At 39.1% G+C, this 17,213-nt stretch overlaps 1 protein-coding gene across 1 annotated transcript in view; it reads left to right on the forward strand.

The window, feature by feature from the left end:
- The window catches only part of HCFC2 (host cell factor C2), a 45,407-nt gene that overhangs the window by 528 nt on the left and 27,666 nt on the right, over window positions 1-17,213 (forward strand). Inside the window, exons 2-5 of the mRNA XM_011936958.1 lie at window positions 1,265-1,413; window positions 3,022-3,182; window positions 14,608-14,816; window positions 15,918-16,002. Coding sequence (XP_011792348.1) covers window positions 1,265-1,413; window positions 3,022-3,182; window positions 14,608-14,816; window positions 15,918-16,002 — 604 coding nt within the window. The remainder of the gene's footprint in view (window positions 1-1,264; window positions 1,414-3,021; window positions 3,183-14,607; window positions 14,817-15,917; window positions 16,003-17,213) is intronic.

Below are 17,213 nucleotides of genomic sequence, written 5' to 3' on the forward strand. Positions count from 1 at the left end.
CTGGATCTCCGGGACCCGCGGGGCGCAGCGGACCCCGAGCGGGGTGCACCGGTCTTCAAGCGGGGGATCCCAGACGCCCCCGCCCCAGCCCGGCTGGAGGACGCAGGCGACAGAACACCGTGTCCAACGGCCTGGGCCACTCCCCGAAATCTCGCCCCTGTCAAAAACAAAACCCACTCCAAACCAAAGTTCCGTCGGGCCTTTCCCGTCTTTGCCTACCTGCCTTCCTTAGGAGGAAGACCATCTAGGGGGAGAGGAGGGAAAACGAGAGGCCTTCTGGCACTCTCGACTCAAATACAACCCGGTGTTTGGCAGGTAACGGTCAAGAGCCCCTCCGTGGGCCGCGCTCTAAACCGGCGGGGACGTGTTGAGGCGGCCTTGTGTCTGCATACTCGGTGTGGGCGCTCTTCTGGACTGGCCCTCGGAAAGAGGACTGTCATAACTTGAGCACCACTGCAGATCACAAGTGTCCCTGGGCAAGGAGCCCCTCTCTTTGAGGACCTCTGTGGAATAGAAAGGAGACTGGAATTTAATTTTTTTCCCCCTTGTAAATGCTCAGGCTGTCACAAGAAATCTTTTCGGTGTACAGACAGTGATGGAATTTTGGGTCTACTTCATGCCCGATAACTTTTCTTGGACGAAACAGTTTAATCACAGGAATAATTTGAAGGTTAACAAAGTAGTGGAGTCTGAGAAATTTTATTTTTTTCACCCTCCTCCCAGCGCCCCAGCATATGAAGTTAAAAAGTTACTGACAGTTTGGTCTTAGTGTTCAAAACCCTGGCTTTGGAACAAATTAGACCTGATTTGAATCTTGCTCTGCCAGTTGCCCAGGATCAGCGCTAAAGTTACCAAACCTTTTTTTAGCTTCACAATTTTCAGTTGTAAAATGGAGATTTTTATACTCACCCAGCAGGGGTTTTATAAGAATTAAATGATACAGATCAGGGTTTTTCAACAGCAGCATGGTCGACCTTTTGGGCCAGGTGATTCTTTGTCGAGGTCGGGGGAAGCTGCCCTGTGTTGCCCTGTACATTGTAAGATGTTTGACAGCATCCCTGCCTCTACCTACTAGATGCCAGTAACAGCCCCCTCCAGTTGTGACAACTAAAAATGTCACCAGACTTTGCCAAATGTCTTCTGGGGGGCAGAATCATCCCCAGTTGAGACCCACTGATAATGATGATATATGTAAAGTACTTGCTGATAGGCTGTGATAACCGTTGTTGGTTATAATCAGTTTTAATTTTATTTTGGCAACTAGCTACGAATCAGTGGTTTCTACCAGCTGTTAGAGGAGATATCCCTCCAGGCTGTGCTGCCCATGGATTTGTCTGTGATGGTACCAGAATATTAGTATTTGGGGGTATGGTTGAATATGGAAGATACAGCAATGAGTTATATGAGTTACAAGTAAGTGTATTTAATATTATTTCATTCTGAGGCTTTAATAATGATATTGTTCATAATTTTTCAAAAGATTGCAACATTACTAACATTGTTTAACACATTTTAACATTGTTCAAGTAATGTAAACTTCACATTTTATAGCTTTATAGAAAATATTTCCACTTCACTTAAAAGCCAAAGTTTCCTGGCAAGTCTTTTTCCCATACCCAGTGCAACATTTATAACATCAAGATACTTGTTACTTAGCATCAGTTGTACATGTTATATACTTAAGTTTTTGTATCTTAGTGCAGTAGAAACTTTAGCCTGCAACAGGAGCACCTGGAGGACCTGTGAAAACACAGATTGCTGGGTCCTACCCAGAGAGTTTCTGAGTCAGTAGTGGGTGATAAGCATTTGCATTTCTACCAAGTTCCCAGCTGCTGATGCTCCTGGTTTCTAGAGTATACTTTTTGTTTGTTTGTTTTGAGACAGAGTCTTGCCCTGTTGCCCAGGCTGGACTGCAGCCATGCGATCTTGGCTCACTGCAACCTCCATCTCCTGGGTTCAAGCGATTCTCTTGCCTCAGCCTCCTAAGTAGCTGTGACTACAGGCACGCACCACCATGCCCAGCTAATTTTTGTATTTTTAGTAGAGACGGGGTTTCACCATGTTGGCCAGGCTGGTCTTGAACTCCTGACCTCAGGTGATCCACCCGTCTGGACCTCCCAAACTGCTGGGATTACTGGTGTGAGCCACCATGCTCTGCAGCAAGTTCTTAAGTATTAAGTACTGCAGGACTCACAGAGGGATAGTTGGCATTGGCATCAACTGACAGATTCACAACTTTGAATAAAACTTTCCACATTTGGAAAATCACCATGCCTGGCCCCTGGGCTATACTTTGAAAACCACTGCTTTTGTGTTTTAGAAATTGTTACCCTCATACTAATATTTGCTACACCTCCCACCTTGACAATACATACAAAAGGGGAGTAACAGTTTCCCATAACCTTTCTAAATTTGACTCTTATTAAACCAGACTCATAGCCCTTGTTGACTTTTCTTCCTGACCTGTGCCTTATCCCTAGGGTGGTGATCATGCGGGTATCTGCTAATTGGCAGATGTGAGTGGTTATACCTATTTACAAGCAACTCATTGCAAAAATAATTTCAGCTAAAGAAAACATCCATGGCCAGAGAATAAGTTTTGGAATTTGATTTGTTAAATGAGCTTTATGTTTACCTTTAAAAGGTTAAAATATTTACCATTCATGGATTACCTTATTTCAGAAAGTAAGAATGTATAAATTACATTTAATCTTGAGGCTGTGTATAATATTTTATTTTTCATTTGGAAAATACTTTAGAACTGTTGGAGTTTATTATTATATGGTTAGTTTGCCATTGTGGAAATCTGTGAATATGGAATAGTAACTTGAATGTCTACTGGAACATATATTTTAATTCCAGAAGTTAGCTTGTTATTTGTCATTTGTCCCAAAAGTAGTTTATTGTGCCTTCTGATGGGATTTGGATTAAAATGTATTGATATGATGTTGCACTATTGACAATATAGGAGTGCTTTCTTGATTTTGTTTGACTGTATTTGTGCTCTTTTTTTTTTTTTAGGCAAGTCGTTGGTTATGGAAAAAAGTGAAACCCCATCCCCCTCCTTCTGGTTTACCTCCTTGTCCTCGGCTTGGACATAGCTTCTCTTTATATGGTAACAAATGCTATTTGTTTGGTGGCCTGGCAAACGAAAGCGAAGATTCAAACAATAATGTTCCCAGGTATGCTGACTCTTTCAGATCAAATGCTTATTTTATGATTTAGAGTAGGAACATTTTATTTTTTCCATCTTTAATTTTTAAAAGGGATGATGCTTAGCTTTTTGCATTTCAATCTAACAGTGGACAAATTTGTGTGTTTGTATTTTCCTTAGTCCCTGGAGCATATTTGTTTTCAAAACTGTGTCTTTTCTTCAGAAAGCATTGGAGCTAAAAACAAAAAAACTGTGTCTTTTCTAATGAGAAATCATCTTATTAAATTAATATTAATGTAACTGCTTGTATCAATATATTTGTATATATTGAGCCATAATGCATTTTAGCTACCTCATAAATGATAATGAAAAGTAACAGATGGTTATTTTAAAATTAGATTTCTCTGGGAATTTGGCAACGAAACTCTGACTGTAAAATGAAAGCTATCATATCCATGTTTTATACAGGAAGCTGTTAGAATGGTTCACACTAGCAAATACTTTTACAATCAATTCTTTCCTCCTTTTTCCCAAACAGAATTCATTCACTACCTCTTTTCTTTTCACATCGTGTTTTATTTGTTTGTTTGTTTGTGTATTGAGTTCCAATAAGCCTTTATGAAACAGCTCGTAGGCAGGTTTGGTCCACAGGATGTAGTTTGCTGACACAGATTGTAAATAATGGGGATATCTACGTTGTTGACCCCTATTATAGCTAATGTTGGTTTTGTCTGCAAAGAATTCTTCTTTCCTTTGGGGAATTGTACTGTTCCATGTAGTGGTTTTTTTTTAAATAAATGTTATTTGTGTAAATTTAAGGTATATAACATGATGGTATAAGATAGATATTTTATATATATATATATAAATGGTTATTATAGTGGTAATATATCCATCATTTCATATAGTTACCCATTTTTTTTCTGCCTGTGGCATGAGCAGCTGTAGTCACCACCGGGTGTTGTGGCTCATACCTGTAATCCCAGCACTTTGGGAAGCCGAGGTGGATGGATCGCTTGAGCCCAGCAGTTCGAGATCAGCCTGGGCAACATGGCAAAACCCCATCTCTACCAAAAACACAAAAAACTAACTGGGCATGGTGGCACGCGCCTGTGGTCACAGCTACTCGGAAGGCTGAGGTGGGAGGATTTCTTGAGCCTGGGAGGTGGAAGTTGCAGTGAGCCAAGATCATGCTGCTGCACTCCAGCCTGGGTGACAGAGTTAGACCCCATCTCAAAAAAAAAAAAAAAAAAAAATCCTGAATACAATGCATTATTATTAACTGTAGTCCTCATGTTGTACATTAGATCTCTCAATTTGTTTATGCTACGTATTTGCTACTTTGTATCTTTTCACCTACATTTCCCCATTTCCTTCCCTTCCTGCCACCCTGACCCTGGTAACCACCGTTCTCTGTTTCTATATGTTTTACCTTTTTTGTTAAAACAAAACAAAAACCAAGATTTCACATATGAGATAATACAATATTGTTCTTTGTGTCTGTCTTATTTCACTTAGCATAATGTCCTGCTGCTCCATCCATGCTGTGGCAAATGGTAGTATATTTTTTCTTTCTTTTTTTTAGACTTTCTCTTTTTTGATTTTTTATTTTTATTTTACTTTAAGTTCTGGAATGCATGTGCAGAATGTGCAGGTTTGTTATGTAGGTATACATGTGCCATGGTGGTTTGCTGCACCTGTCAACCCATCATTTAGGTTTTAAGCCCTGCGTGCATTAGGTATTTGTCCTAATGCTCTCCCTCCCCTTGCCCTGCAACCCCCGATATGCCCTGGTGTGTGATGTTCCCTTCCCTCTGTCCATGTGTTCTCATTGTTCAACTCCTCCTTATGAGTGAGAACATGCAGGGTTTGGTTTTCTTTTTCTGTGCTAGTTTAGTTTGCTGAGAATAATGGTTTCCGGCTTCATCCATGTCCCTGCAAAGGACATGAACTCTTTTTTTGAGACGAGTCTCGCTCTATCGCCCAGGCTGGAGTGCAGTAGTGCAATCTCAGCTCACTGCAAGCTCCGCCTCCTGGGTTCATGCCACTTTCCTGCCTAAGCCACTCGAGTTGCTGGGACTAAAGGTGCCCACCACCACGCCCGGCTAATTTTTTGTATTTTTAGTAGAGACTAACGTGGGGTTGCACCACGTTAACCAGGATGGTCTCGATCTCCTGACCTCATGATCCACCCACCTCGGCCTCCCAAAGTGCTGGGATTACAGGTGTGAGCCACCGCGCCTGGCCAAACTCACTCTTTTTTATGGCTGCAATATTTTTTTCTTTTTAAGCCCAAATAATCACATAGTGTTTTGATCATTGTCATTCTAGCACTCAAGCTTTGGAGATTTAGAGTCCAAAGGGCTGTTTTCTGATTCAGCGCTTATCATGTGTGTCCTTTAGAGCAAATAATCTAAGCTTGTTTCCTTCACTGTGAAATGGGAGTGATTAAATACCTGTTTTACAGTGTCCTTGTGATAGTGAAATAAGATCATTGGTGTAATTTTCAAAGCACTTTCAAGTTGCCATAGCATATAATACAGTAGAGTTATTAACCATTATGTCTTTTTACTTGCATTAGATTGATGGTAGGATCTTAACTTTTTTTCCAAACTGTTTTAAAATATAGAAATACTAAAATATCATGGAAAATTTGGAAACTGTAGAAAAGGAAAAAAAAAATTATCCCACCACAGTAATCCAGATACTTTTACTTTTTTGTTTGTTTGTTTTGAGACAGAGTCTCGCTCTGTCACCCGGGCTGGAGTGCAGTGCTGCGATCTCAGCTCACTGCAAGTTCCGCCTCCCGGGTTCCCGCCATTCTCCTGCCTCAGCCTCCCGAGTAACTGGGACTACAGGCGCCCACCACCATGCCCGGCTAATTTTGTTTTTGTGTTTTTTTTAGTAGAGATGGGGTTTCCCCATGTTAGCCAGGATGGTCTCGATCTCCTGACCTCGTGATCCACCTGCCTCACCCTCCCAAAGTGCTGGGATTACAGGCGTGAGCTACTGCGCCCGGCCAGTACTTTTACTTTTAACATATGTCTTTTAAAAAAATTTTTCCATTAAACAGGTTTTTAAAATAACACTGGTAAAAAGTCAAGAAATTGGAAAGTGTACAATGTTCTTTCAACAGCACTATCTCCCAACATAGGCAGATGCACGTAATTCAATTTGATGTACATCTTTTGGAACCTTTTTCATGTAACACTTTTCATGTACCCTTTTTCATATATTAGCTTTTGTTAGGTTATTGTTTATAATGGGACAGGCTTCTCAAGGTTATTCTACTTCAGAGGGCCAGTAGGTGCATACAATTACGTACAATGCTTTTTAAAGCCTGTGTTCAAAGCACACATTCATTTCTGGTCACATTCTGTTAGTCAAAGCCAGCCATATGGCAAAGGCCAGAGTTAGTGGTCTAAGGATATATACTCTGCCTACTGGGAAAGAATGGGAACACATTAATACGATTCTCCATACAGATCTATCTATTTTCTTTTCTTTTTTTTTTTTTTCGAGAAAGGGTCTCACTCTCTTACCCAGACTGGAGTGCAATGGCACAATGTCAGCTCACTGGAGCCTCCACCTCCCAGGCACAAGTGATCCTCCCACCTCAACCTGTTTAACTTCTTAAGAAATTCTACCAAATTGCTTTCCAAACTGACTACACCATTTTACATTCCCACCAGCAATATATAAGGGTTTTAATTTCTCCACCTTTCCTAATAGTCATTATTGTCTGTCTTTTTTATTGTTGCCATCTTAGGGGGAGTAAAGTGGTACCTCATTGTGGTTTTAATTTGCATTTCCCTAATGATTAATAGCGTTGGACATTGTTTCATGTGCTTTTTAGCCATTCATGTATCTTTGGTGAAATTTCTATTCAAATATTGTGTCTATTTTGAAATTGATAGTTTTCTTATTATTGAGTTGTAACAGTTCTTTGTATATTCTGGATATAAGTTTTATGTTTTGTTTTATTTTTTAATCAGAAATGTGATTTGGCCAGGTACAGTGGCTCACACCTGTAATCCCAGTACTTTGGGAGGCTGAGGCCAACAGATCACTTGAGCCCAGAAGTTTGAGACCAGCCTGGGCTACATGGCAAGACCCTGTCTCTGCAAAACATTAGAAAAGTAGCTGGGTGTAGTGGTATGTGCCTGTGGTCCCATCTACATGGGAGGCCAGCGCAGGAGGATTGCTTGAGAGCAGGAGGCCAGGACTACAGTGAGCCATGTTTACATCAGTGCACTCCAGCCTAGGCAACAGAACAAGACTCTGTCCCCCCCCAAAAAAAGTAAAATTTGTGCAAAAAGGCTTACTGGGATTTTTTTTGAGATGGAGTCTTGCACTGTCACCCAGGCTGGAGTGCAGTGACGTGATCTCGGCTCTCTGCAAGCTCCGCCTCCCGGGTTCACGCCAGTCTCCTGCCTCAGCCTCCTGAGTAGCTGGGACTACAGGTACCCACCACCATGCCCGGCTAATTTTTTGTATTTTCAGTAGAGATGGGGTTTCACCGTCTTAGCCAGAATGGTCTCGGATCTCCTGACCTCGTGATCCGCCCATCTCGGCCTCCCAAAGTGCTGGGATTACAGGCATAAACCACCGTACCCGGCCCTTACTGGGATTTTGATAGGAATTTCATTGATTATATATTAGTTTGAGGAGAATTGCCATCTTAGTAATATTGGGTCTGCCAATTCATGAACATGGGATGTTTCTCCATTTATTTAAATCTTTTAAATATTCTCTCAACAATATTTTGTAGTTTTCAATGTATGTGTTGCTCTTTCTAATTTTGATTAATGTATTCCTAAGTTTTTATTCTTTTTGAGGATATTATGAATCGATTTGGTTTCTTTCTTTTTTTTTTTTTTTTTGAGGAGGAGTCTTACTCTATCGCACAAGCTGGAGTGCAGTGGCGCAATCTCAGCTCACTACAAGCTCCGCCTCCTGGGTTCAAGTGATTCTCCTGCCTCAACCTCCCAAGTAGCTGGGATTTTAGGCGCCTGCCACCACGCCCAGCTAATTTTTGTATTTTTAGTAGAGGCGGGGTTTCACTTTGTTGGCCAGGCTGGTCTCGAACTCCTGATCTCATGATCTGCCTGCCTCGGTGCTGAGATTACAAGCATGAGCCACTGTGCCCAGGCTACTTTGCTTTTTTTAAAAAGGGTTTTCGGTTTAGTTTTATCACGTTTGACAATATTTTCTTTTATGGCTTTCTGGTTTTGAATCTTGCTTTGAAAGACTCTCCTTCAGGAATATTATAAAAATAAATTTTCTGTATTTTCTTCTAGTACATTCATAGTTTTGTTTCTGTTTAGAGCATTAATACATTTGTGATATACTTTTGTGACTAGTGTGAGGCTTTTTCTTTTCCTAATTGATTTTCAATTTTCTCAACACCATTTATTAAATAAGCCATTTTTTCTATTGATTTGAAATTCCATCTCTGTCATACCTTTATTGTAGAAATGTGTCTTTCTAGGCTTTCTAGACCAGGGGTTGCAAACTATATCCTGTGGGCCTGCTGTCTTTTTTTATTAATAAAGTCTTATTAGAACACAGCCATCCCCATTCATTTTGTATTGCTGTTGGCACCTTTCATGTTGAAACAGCACAGTTGAGTAGTCACAATAGATTTTATGGCCTGTGAAGCCTAAAATATTTACTGTCAGACCCTTTACAGGAAACATTTGTTGATTCTTGCTCTATACTCTATTCTGTTTCATTAATATATTTACCTTTCTATCATTAATTGTGGCATTTGCTATAGGTTGTTGGTATGTGATTTTAATAACATTAAGGACATTTTCTTTTCTTTTCTTTTCTTTTTGAGGCAGAGCCTCACTCTGTCACCTGGGGCTGGAGTATAGTGGCATGATCACAGCTCTCTACAGCCTCGACCTCCTGGGCTCAGACAGTCCCCCTGCCTCAGCCTCTTGAGTAGCTAGCTGGGACGACAGGTGTATGCCACCATGCCCAGTTAATTTTAAAACTTTTTTTTTCTTTTTCGTAGAGACAAGGTCTTTCCATGTTGCCCAAGCTGGTCTTGAACTCCTGGGCTCAAGTGATCCTCCCACCTTGACCTCCCAAAGTGTCGGGATTATAGGCGTAAGCTGCCATGCCTGGCCAAAATGTTCTTAAATTTCCAGCTTATTAGTTTTATTTTTCTCTCTTTTTAACAAGAAATGTATATTGAGATAGTTTAAATTCATTTTGCAGCTTCCTGTGTCTCTCCTTTAATCTATGAATTTTGTGAATTTTTTCTTTGCTGAATCACATTTCCAACATTTATTTATAATACCTATGTTTATTAGCGATTTTGCCTGTATTATCTAGGGGAGTAGGGTGCTATTGTAATCTGATTTGAGTATCAGGATTATGTTATCCTTGAAAACATAATCAGGGTTATGTTCTGAGGTCATGGAAAGCCCTCCATCTTTTATTATATTTAAATAACGTAATTCCTTGAATATTTAGTAGAAATTTTCCATATTTACCTGGGATTGGTATTTGATCTTTGATTGCCTTTTCAATTTCTTCTTTAAGTATTGGCCTATTTAGGTTTTCAACCTTTTGTAATTTTTGGTAATTTTTTTTTTGAGAAGTACCTATTTATCTAGATTTTTAAATTTATTTCTAAAAGTTATAAGATAGCCAGGTGTGGTGGTACACACCTATAGTCCCAGCTGCTTGGGAGTCTGAGGCAGGAGGATCATCTGAACCCAGGAGTTCAAATCTAGCCTGGGCAATGTAATGAGCCCTGTCTTAAAAATAAAAAATATATATATTTATTTAAAAATGTTTTAAAGTGGCTGGGCGCGGTGGCTCAAGCCTGTAATCCCAGCACTTTGGGAGGCCGAGACGGGCGGATCACGAGGTCAGGAGATTGAGACCATCCTGGCTAACACGGTGAAACCCCGTCTCTACTAAAAAATACAAAAAACTAGCTGGGCGAGGTGGCGGGCGCCTGTAGTCCCAGCTACTCGGGAGGCTGAGGCAGGAGAATGGCGTAAACCCCGGAGGCAGAGCTTGCAGTGAGCTGAGATCCGGCCACTGCACTCCAGCCTGGGCGACAGAGCGAGACTCCGTCTCAAAAAAAAAAAAAAAAAAAAAAAAAGTTTTAAAGTTATAAGGACAATTCTCTCTATCTTTAAAATCTCTATATCTATTGTTATATCTCTTTTCTTATCCCTAAGTGTTAGTATTGTCTAATCAGACTTGCTAGTGATTTGTTATTTTATTTATTTCAAAGAGCTGTTTTTTAGTTTTATTGACTGTTTTTCTTTTTAATTTATTTTCTTTAACTTTATAAGTCTATTCCATTTCTTTCAACTTTATTCCTAACCTTTTTTTCTTTTTCTTTTTTTTTTTTTTTTTAGAGACAGGATCTCATTCTGTCACCCAGGCTAGAGTGTGGTGACACAATCGTAGCTTACTGCAGCCTTGAACTCTTGGGTTCAAGCTATACTCCCACCTCAGCCTTCTAAGTAGCTAGGACTATAGGCACATGCAGCCATGCCTGGCTACTTTTTAAATTTTTTGTTGAGACAGGATCTTGCCAGATTGTCCAGGCTGGTCTTTAACTCCTGGCCTCAAGCAGTCCTCCTACCTCGGTCTCCCAAGGTGCTGGGATTACCCGCTTAAGCCATGACACCCAGCGTCTTTTAAACTTCTAGTAGTTTGAATGCTTTTTCTAACTTCTAATAATTTGAATGCTCCTTAGTTCATTTTTCAGTGTTATTTTCATGTGATTATATCTTTGGCCGTATCCCATAGGGTTTGATACATACTGCTTTTATTGTCATTGATTTCTATTTTCTCTTTAAAAGTAATTTGCTACAATTTTTTAAAGATCTCCACGTGGAAAGTTTTGTTATTATTACCAATATCTAGTTTTATTATATTGTGGTCAGGAAATGCAATCTATAAAGATGTTTGTGTCTATTTCACAGTCAATTTTTGTGATTCCATAGGTGCTCATTAAGACCATGAGTTCTTGACTGTGTGCAAGGTGGTTTATCTATTAAATCAATGTTTTATGTATTTATTATTATTGATTTTAGAGATGTGGTCTTGCTATGTTGCTCAGGCTGGATAACTCCTAGGCTCAAGTAATCTTCCCACCTCAGTCTCCTGAGTAGCTGGGACTGCAGGCATGTGCCATTGCACCTGGCTCTATTGAATAAATGTTCAAAGCTTTTTTATTTTGTGAGTCTAGGTCTTATCAACTTTTGAGTGACATGCTCAAGTCTCCCACAGTGATTGTGGATTTGTGTTTTGTTTCTTGTATATCTAATTTTCAACTTGTGTACATCGTTTTGTTGTAGATTTATCTTTTGTAAATGGGGCTAGTAGCCAGTATGAACTGGATAGCATACTGGCTGATGTCCATTCTCAACAGTTTAAGCCTATTCCACATTAGTTTAAGATAGTTTTAATATTATCCTTGATTTTCATCACTTATACTTAGATTTGGGGTTCTTGTATTTTGTTTCCTCTGTATTCCTGCCCCCACCACCAACCCTGATCAGACTTTGTCTTATAATAGGGCAGTTTTATTCTGCCCTTGTGTTTTGTGTTTTCCGTCTACTCTGCTTTGTTGCCCTTCCTCCCTTTTCTTGCCTATGCCAGATTTTTTGCTAAGTTGTGATGAAGGAAAACATTTGCATAAGTATATGTATATGAATGTTCGTGTACGTGCATGTTTATACATCTGTGTCTGTGTGTGTGTGTGTATATATATGTTTATGTAATTTTTATTTCCTGTTCTGTGAACTGTCAGTTTATATCTTTTTATCTGTGTCTATTGTGTGAGTGGTCATTATCTTGGTTTTTAGGAAAATTTGACCTTTTTTTCTACAGCCTGTGCTAAACTTTTTAAGTTTGTCCTTTTTTCTTTTGACATTGTTTATGGTGGGGGTTTTTTGTTTTTTGTGTTTTTTTGAGATGGAGTTTCGCTCTGTCACCCAGGCTGGACTGCAGCCGTGCGATCTCAGCTCATTACAACCTCCACCACCGGGGTTCAAGTGATTCTCCTGCCTCAGCCTCCCGAGTAGCTGGGATTACAGGCGCCCGCAACCACGCCCAGCTAATTTTTGTATTTTTAGTAGAGACAGGGTTTCACCATGTTGGCCAGGCTGGTCTTGAACTCCTAGCCACAGGTGATCCACCCACCTCGGCCTCCCAAACTGCTGAGATTACAGGTGTGAACCACTGCGCCTGGCCCCAGCCTGTTTTTGTTTTTTTTTTTTAACTATCTTATTAACTGCTTTCTATATACTATACTTTGCTTCTTTTCCCCCATTTCTTTACTTTTCCCCTATTTATTATTTTTCTTTGACTGTTTCCCTCTAGTGATCTGAGAATTATATGTGCTCATTTTGTGCGTACCTTAGTTGCTTGGAAATTAACACACATTTGCAATGAAAATATCCTGTTAACCTTGGGAATAAATTACTGTCTTTATTTTAACATTCTTTTGCCTACCTCCTTTTTCTGTATGTTCCATGTATTTTTGAATCTTAATCCAGGTTATGATAAATTTTAAAAATTAACTTAGTAGTAAGTTTTTCTTAGTGGTTATTTAGATCTTATAACCACAGATTTCAACATCAGTTTAGAGGTAACCACAAATTACTACCATTTCTCTTATTCAAAGTATTATTTCTTTATTTATTTTTTATTTATTTATTTATTTTGAGACGGAGTCTCGCTCTGTCATCCAGGCTGGAGTGCAGCGGTGTGATCTCGGCTCACTGCAACCTCCGCCTCCCAGGTTCAAGCGATTCTCCTGCCTCAGCCTCCCAAGTAGCTGGGGCTACAGGCACGCCCACCACCATGCCTGGCTAGTTTTTTGTATTTTTGTTAGTAGAGACTGGGTGTCACCGTATTAGTTAGGATGGTCTCGATCTCCTGACCTCATGATCCTCCCGCCTCAGCCTCCCAAAGTGCTGGGATTACAGGCATGAGCCACCACGCCAGGCCTATTCAAAGTATTGTATTTCTTTTTCTTTCTCCTAGATAACATCCTAGAATTATTTTCCCCAAAAAAATTATGTAGCTAAACTTTGAAGTTTTATATGTCCTGAAATGTTTTAATTTTTGCCCTTACACTTGAATAATAATTTTGTAGGAAATAAATTTCTACAAAAGTCATTTTGCTCAAAACTTCAAAAACATCCATGAAACTTAGTGCCAGTTTCTAAAGTTAAAAACTATGTAGGACATTGCTATGACATTATAATGAAAATTTTAGTAGTTGCAAAGCATTATTTTTAGTATGCCTCATTTATCCATATGTGTTTATCCATAAACAGAGGTGTCTTAAGGGATATTTACCAAAATATTTTCAATAGTGATTGTTCTGGTTATCTAGTGCCATACAGTAAACTGCCCCAAAATTTAGTGATGCAGAATAATAACCATTTGATTACGTTCATGGATTCTGTGGGTCAGGAATTTAGATAGGCCACAGGAGGGATGGCTGGGCCCTCAGCTGAGAAGTCTTGAAGTAGTTACTTCTGTGTCTGATGCCTCAACTGCAATGGCTGAAGGACAGACTCAGCTGGTTCTGTCACACTACATACCTGCATATGGCCATCCACATGGTAGTTTTATGGGAGTTGAACTTCTTACATGGTGGTTCAGGATTCCAAGAGTAAGTATTCTACTTAAGCCGTTTAGGCCTTCTGTGAGACAGCCTCAGAAGTCACATAGTGTTCTTTCACCATACCCTATTAATCAAAGCAATCATGCCGGGCGCGGTGGCTCAAGCCTGTAATCCCAGCACTTTGGGAGGCCGAGACGGGCAGATCACGAGGTCAGGAGATCGAGACCATCCTGGCTAACACGGTGAAACCCCATCTCTACTAAAAAATACAAAAAACTAGCCGGGCGAGGTGGCGGCGCCTGTAATCCCAGCTACTCGGGAGGCTGAGGCAGGAGAATGGCGTAAACCCGGGAGGCGGAGCTTGCCGTGAGCTGAGATCCCGCCACTGCACTCCAGCCTGGGCGACAGAGCGAGACTCCGTCTCAAAAAAAAAAAAAAAAAAAAAAAAATCAAAGCAATCACAAACCAGTCCAGAATCAAGGGAAGGGAACATAGACCCAACTTCCTGATGGGAAGAGTGTCAGAGGATTTGTAGCTACATTTTAACACCAACAGTTGACAAGTTGTCATTGATAAGAGTGTTGGCTAAATGATAACAGGAATTATTTTTAATCTCTTCTGCTCACTACTGAGCTCCAGAAGAGTGCCTGGTACATAGTAGTGTTTGATAAGTATGTATTGTATGAATGAGGTTTGGGGTTTCTGCTCTCCTAATGCCTTTCTGTACTATATGAACTTTTCATAGTAAGCACATTTTATCTTTATAAATAGAAATAAAATGCAAAGAAAGGGTATATATTATCTGAATATTTTAATTTTTCCTATGATATCCTAGATATTTAAATGATTTTTATGAGTTGGAGCTACAGCATGGCTCTGGTGTTGTGGGTTGGAGCATTCCAGTGACTAAAGGGGTTGTGCCTTCTCCAAGAGAATCCCACACAGCTGTTATATATTGCAAAAAAGATTCTGGAAGTCCGAAAATGTATGTTTTTGGTGGAATGTGTGGTGCTCGCCTGGATGACCTATGGCAGCTTGACTTAGGTAAGTTTAACTTGATTCAGGCTCAGGAATAAGGCAAATTAAAAGATGCTTTGAAAAATATTATTGATTGCAGTATTTATTGAGTTGTACTTAGATTTATAACTAGCACTTGTGGCCCCAGGGACAGCTGATGTGTTATACGAATGGTTGCTGATAAATCAGATTGAGAAAATGAATGTTTGGTTTACGATAGTAACTCTCTTGTGCGTTCTATAAACAGGGTTACTGTATGTCCTGGTTTACCTGGGATGATTCTGGTTTATGCTTATTGTCTTGTGTAATTATCAATAGTACAATACTCCCTTTCACTCTGAAAAATGTCCTGTACAGGATGATAACTTTATATGATTACCCTATCTACAGGAAATGTAGCATTAACAATGTTATTCGTGGCCAGTAGAAAACCCTTAAGTAGTTCTCTCTAAAGGGATCTTAGGAATGAATGATTGGAGGGTAGTGTGCCTCTCACCTTTGACTATCTTCTGTCCAGTGTACTCTTACTTTAAATGATAAAATCTCTAATATTATTCTTAATTCAAAATTGGTGGCACCCTAAGCACACTTATTTATTACAAATACAGTCATCCCTCAGTATCTGTGGAGGATTTATTCAGGACCAAAATCCTCCCCTGATACCAGAATCCATGGATGTTCAAGTCCCTGATATAAAATGATGTAATATTTGCGTATTCTCCCATATACTTTAAATCATCTCCACTCGAGATTACTTATAACACCTAATACAATGTAAATACTATATAAATGGTTGTTATACTGTATTGTTTAGGGAATAATGACAAAAAGAAAACATGTTCAGTGCAACCAAAGTCTTTTTGTGAATATTTTCAATCTGTGGTTAATTGAATCCATTGATGCAGGACCCATGGATACAGAGGGCTAACTGTACTAACATTAAGTGTAAATAGATTTCTGATTGGCAGTTTATGTAAGCTGGAAATGTTTAAGATAATGTTCAAATAATTGTTTTAAAATACTTTGTTTCATTTTGGTAAGTCCTTATTTTATTTTTTGAAATTATGCAAGTTGAAGTAATTTACTGTTGTTAGATCAAGTTGCTAATATAATTATTTTTACTTTTAGAAACTATGTCGTGGTCAAAACCAGAAACTAAAGGGACAGTGCCACTTCCACGAAGCCTTCATACAGCCAGTGTTATAGGAAACAAGTATGGTGGTTTTTTGTATTTTGCTTCTGTTTTTTTTTTTTTTTTTTAAACAACTTAAGCACACAAAGAAAGTAACACTAGTAGTTTCTTAGAAATAGATTATGAAGCTTAACAAAGTTTGATTGCGCTTACTGGAGCTAAAATAATTTGTCTGTAGAAGCAAAAATACTTAATATGCCATTTTCTTATGCTTTCTCTTTTACTTCTGTGCATTCCTTGTAATACCTTGCCCAGAGTACGCTTTATGTAAGTGTAAACCTGGGTGTTGCCAAACTAATCACCTAACTCACTGTTTCCTTTTTCATATTTTTGGTATTGCTTCATTTGTACTGAGGCACATGCTCTTAATGATTATGCTTTAGATGGCAATATAGAGTTGATGGTTAGAATACAAAGTCTGTAACCAGATGGCCTAAATTCAAGACTCAGCTTTGGCACTTGTCGTGTATGACCTGGGGCAAGAAAATTTAATATGTTTGTACCTCACTTTCCTTAGGTATATAATGTGGATTAAAGTAAAACCTACTTGACAAGGCTGTAATGAAGACTAAATGAATTAATACATATGAAATACTTAGAATAGTTTCTGGTATGAAGTGAGCACTCCATAAATGTTGGCTATTACTACCATCAACAAATTCCCTTATTTGTGCAACATTGTGCCACAATTAGGAGTACTGTTTAATCAGAATTTAATGAAATAGTTACTATTTCAGGGATTCTACCTTAAATGTAATATTTTAGGAAATGATTGTTGTAATTTAGAACCTAGTTTTTTTTTTTTTTTAAATTCAAAACCAAACAGGATGGTCTTTACATTTAAACAAAATCTTATACATTTTTATAGCTTTTTTTAACTGAAGAGCCATTTTATAAAATGAAATTTTCCACTGAAACCCCAACATATAAAATGGATTTTAAAAAATAGAGCTCTGGCTGGGCATGGTGGCTCACACCTGTAATCCCAGCACTTTGGAAGGCCAAGGTGGAAGGATGGCCTGAGCCCAGGAGGTTGAGTTTGCGGTAGACCATTATCATGCCACTGCACTCTAGCCTGGGCAACAGGACAAGATCCTGTCTCTACAAAAAAAAATGTTTTTAATTAAAAAATTTAAAAAAAGAAGGCACAGGCAAAGGAAAGCTCTCAGTATATTATCTCTCAGAATTGATAAGATTGATTTCTTTCTTTCAGGCCTATAGGAAGCTTCCTA

Source organism: Colobus angolensis, unplaced genomic scaffold (genome assembly GCF_000951035.1).
Source record: "Colobus angolensis palliatus isolate OR3802 unplaced genomic scaffold, Cang.pa_1.0 Scaffold10, whole genome shotgun sequence".
In the NCBI taxonomy this organism is placed as follows: Eukaryota; Metazoa; Chordata; class Mammalia; order Primates; family Cercopithecidae; genus Colobus; species Colobus angolensis.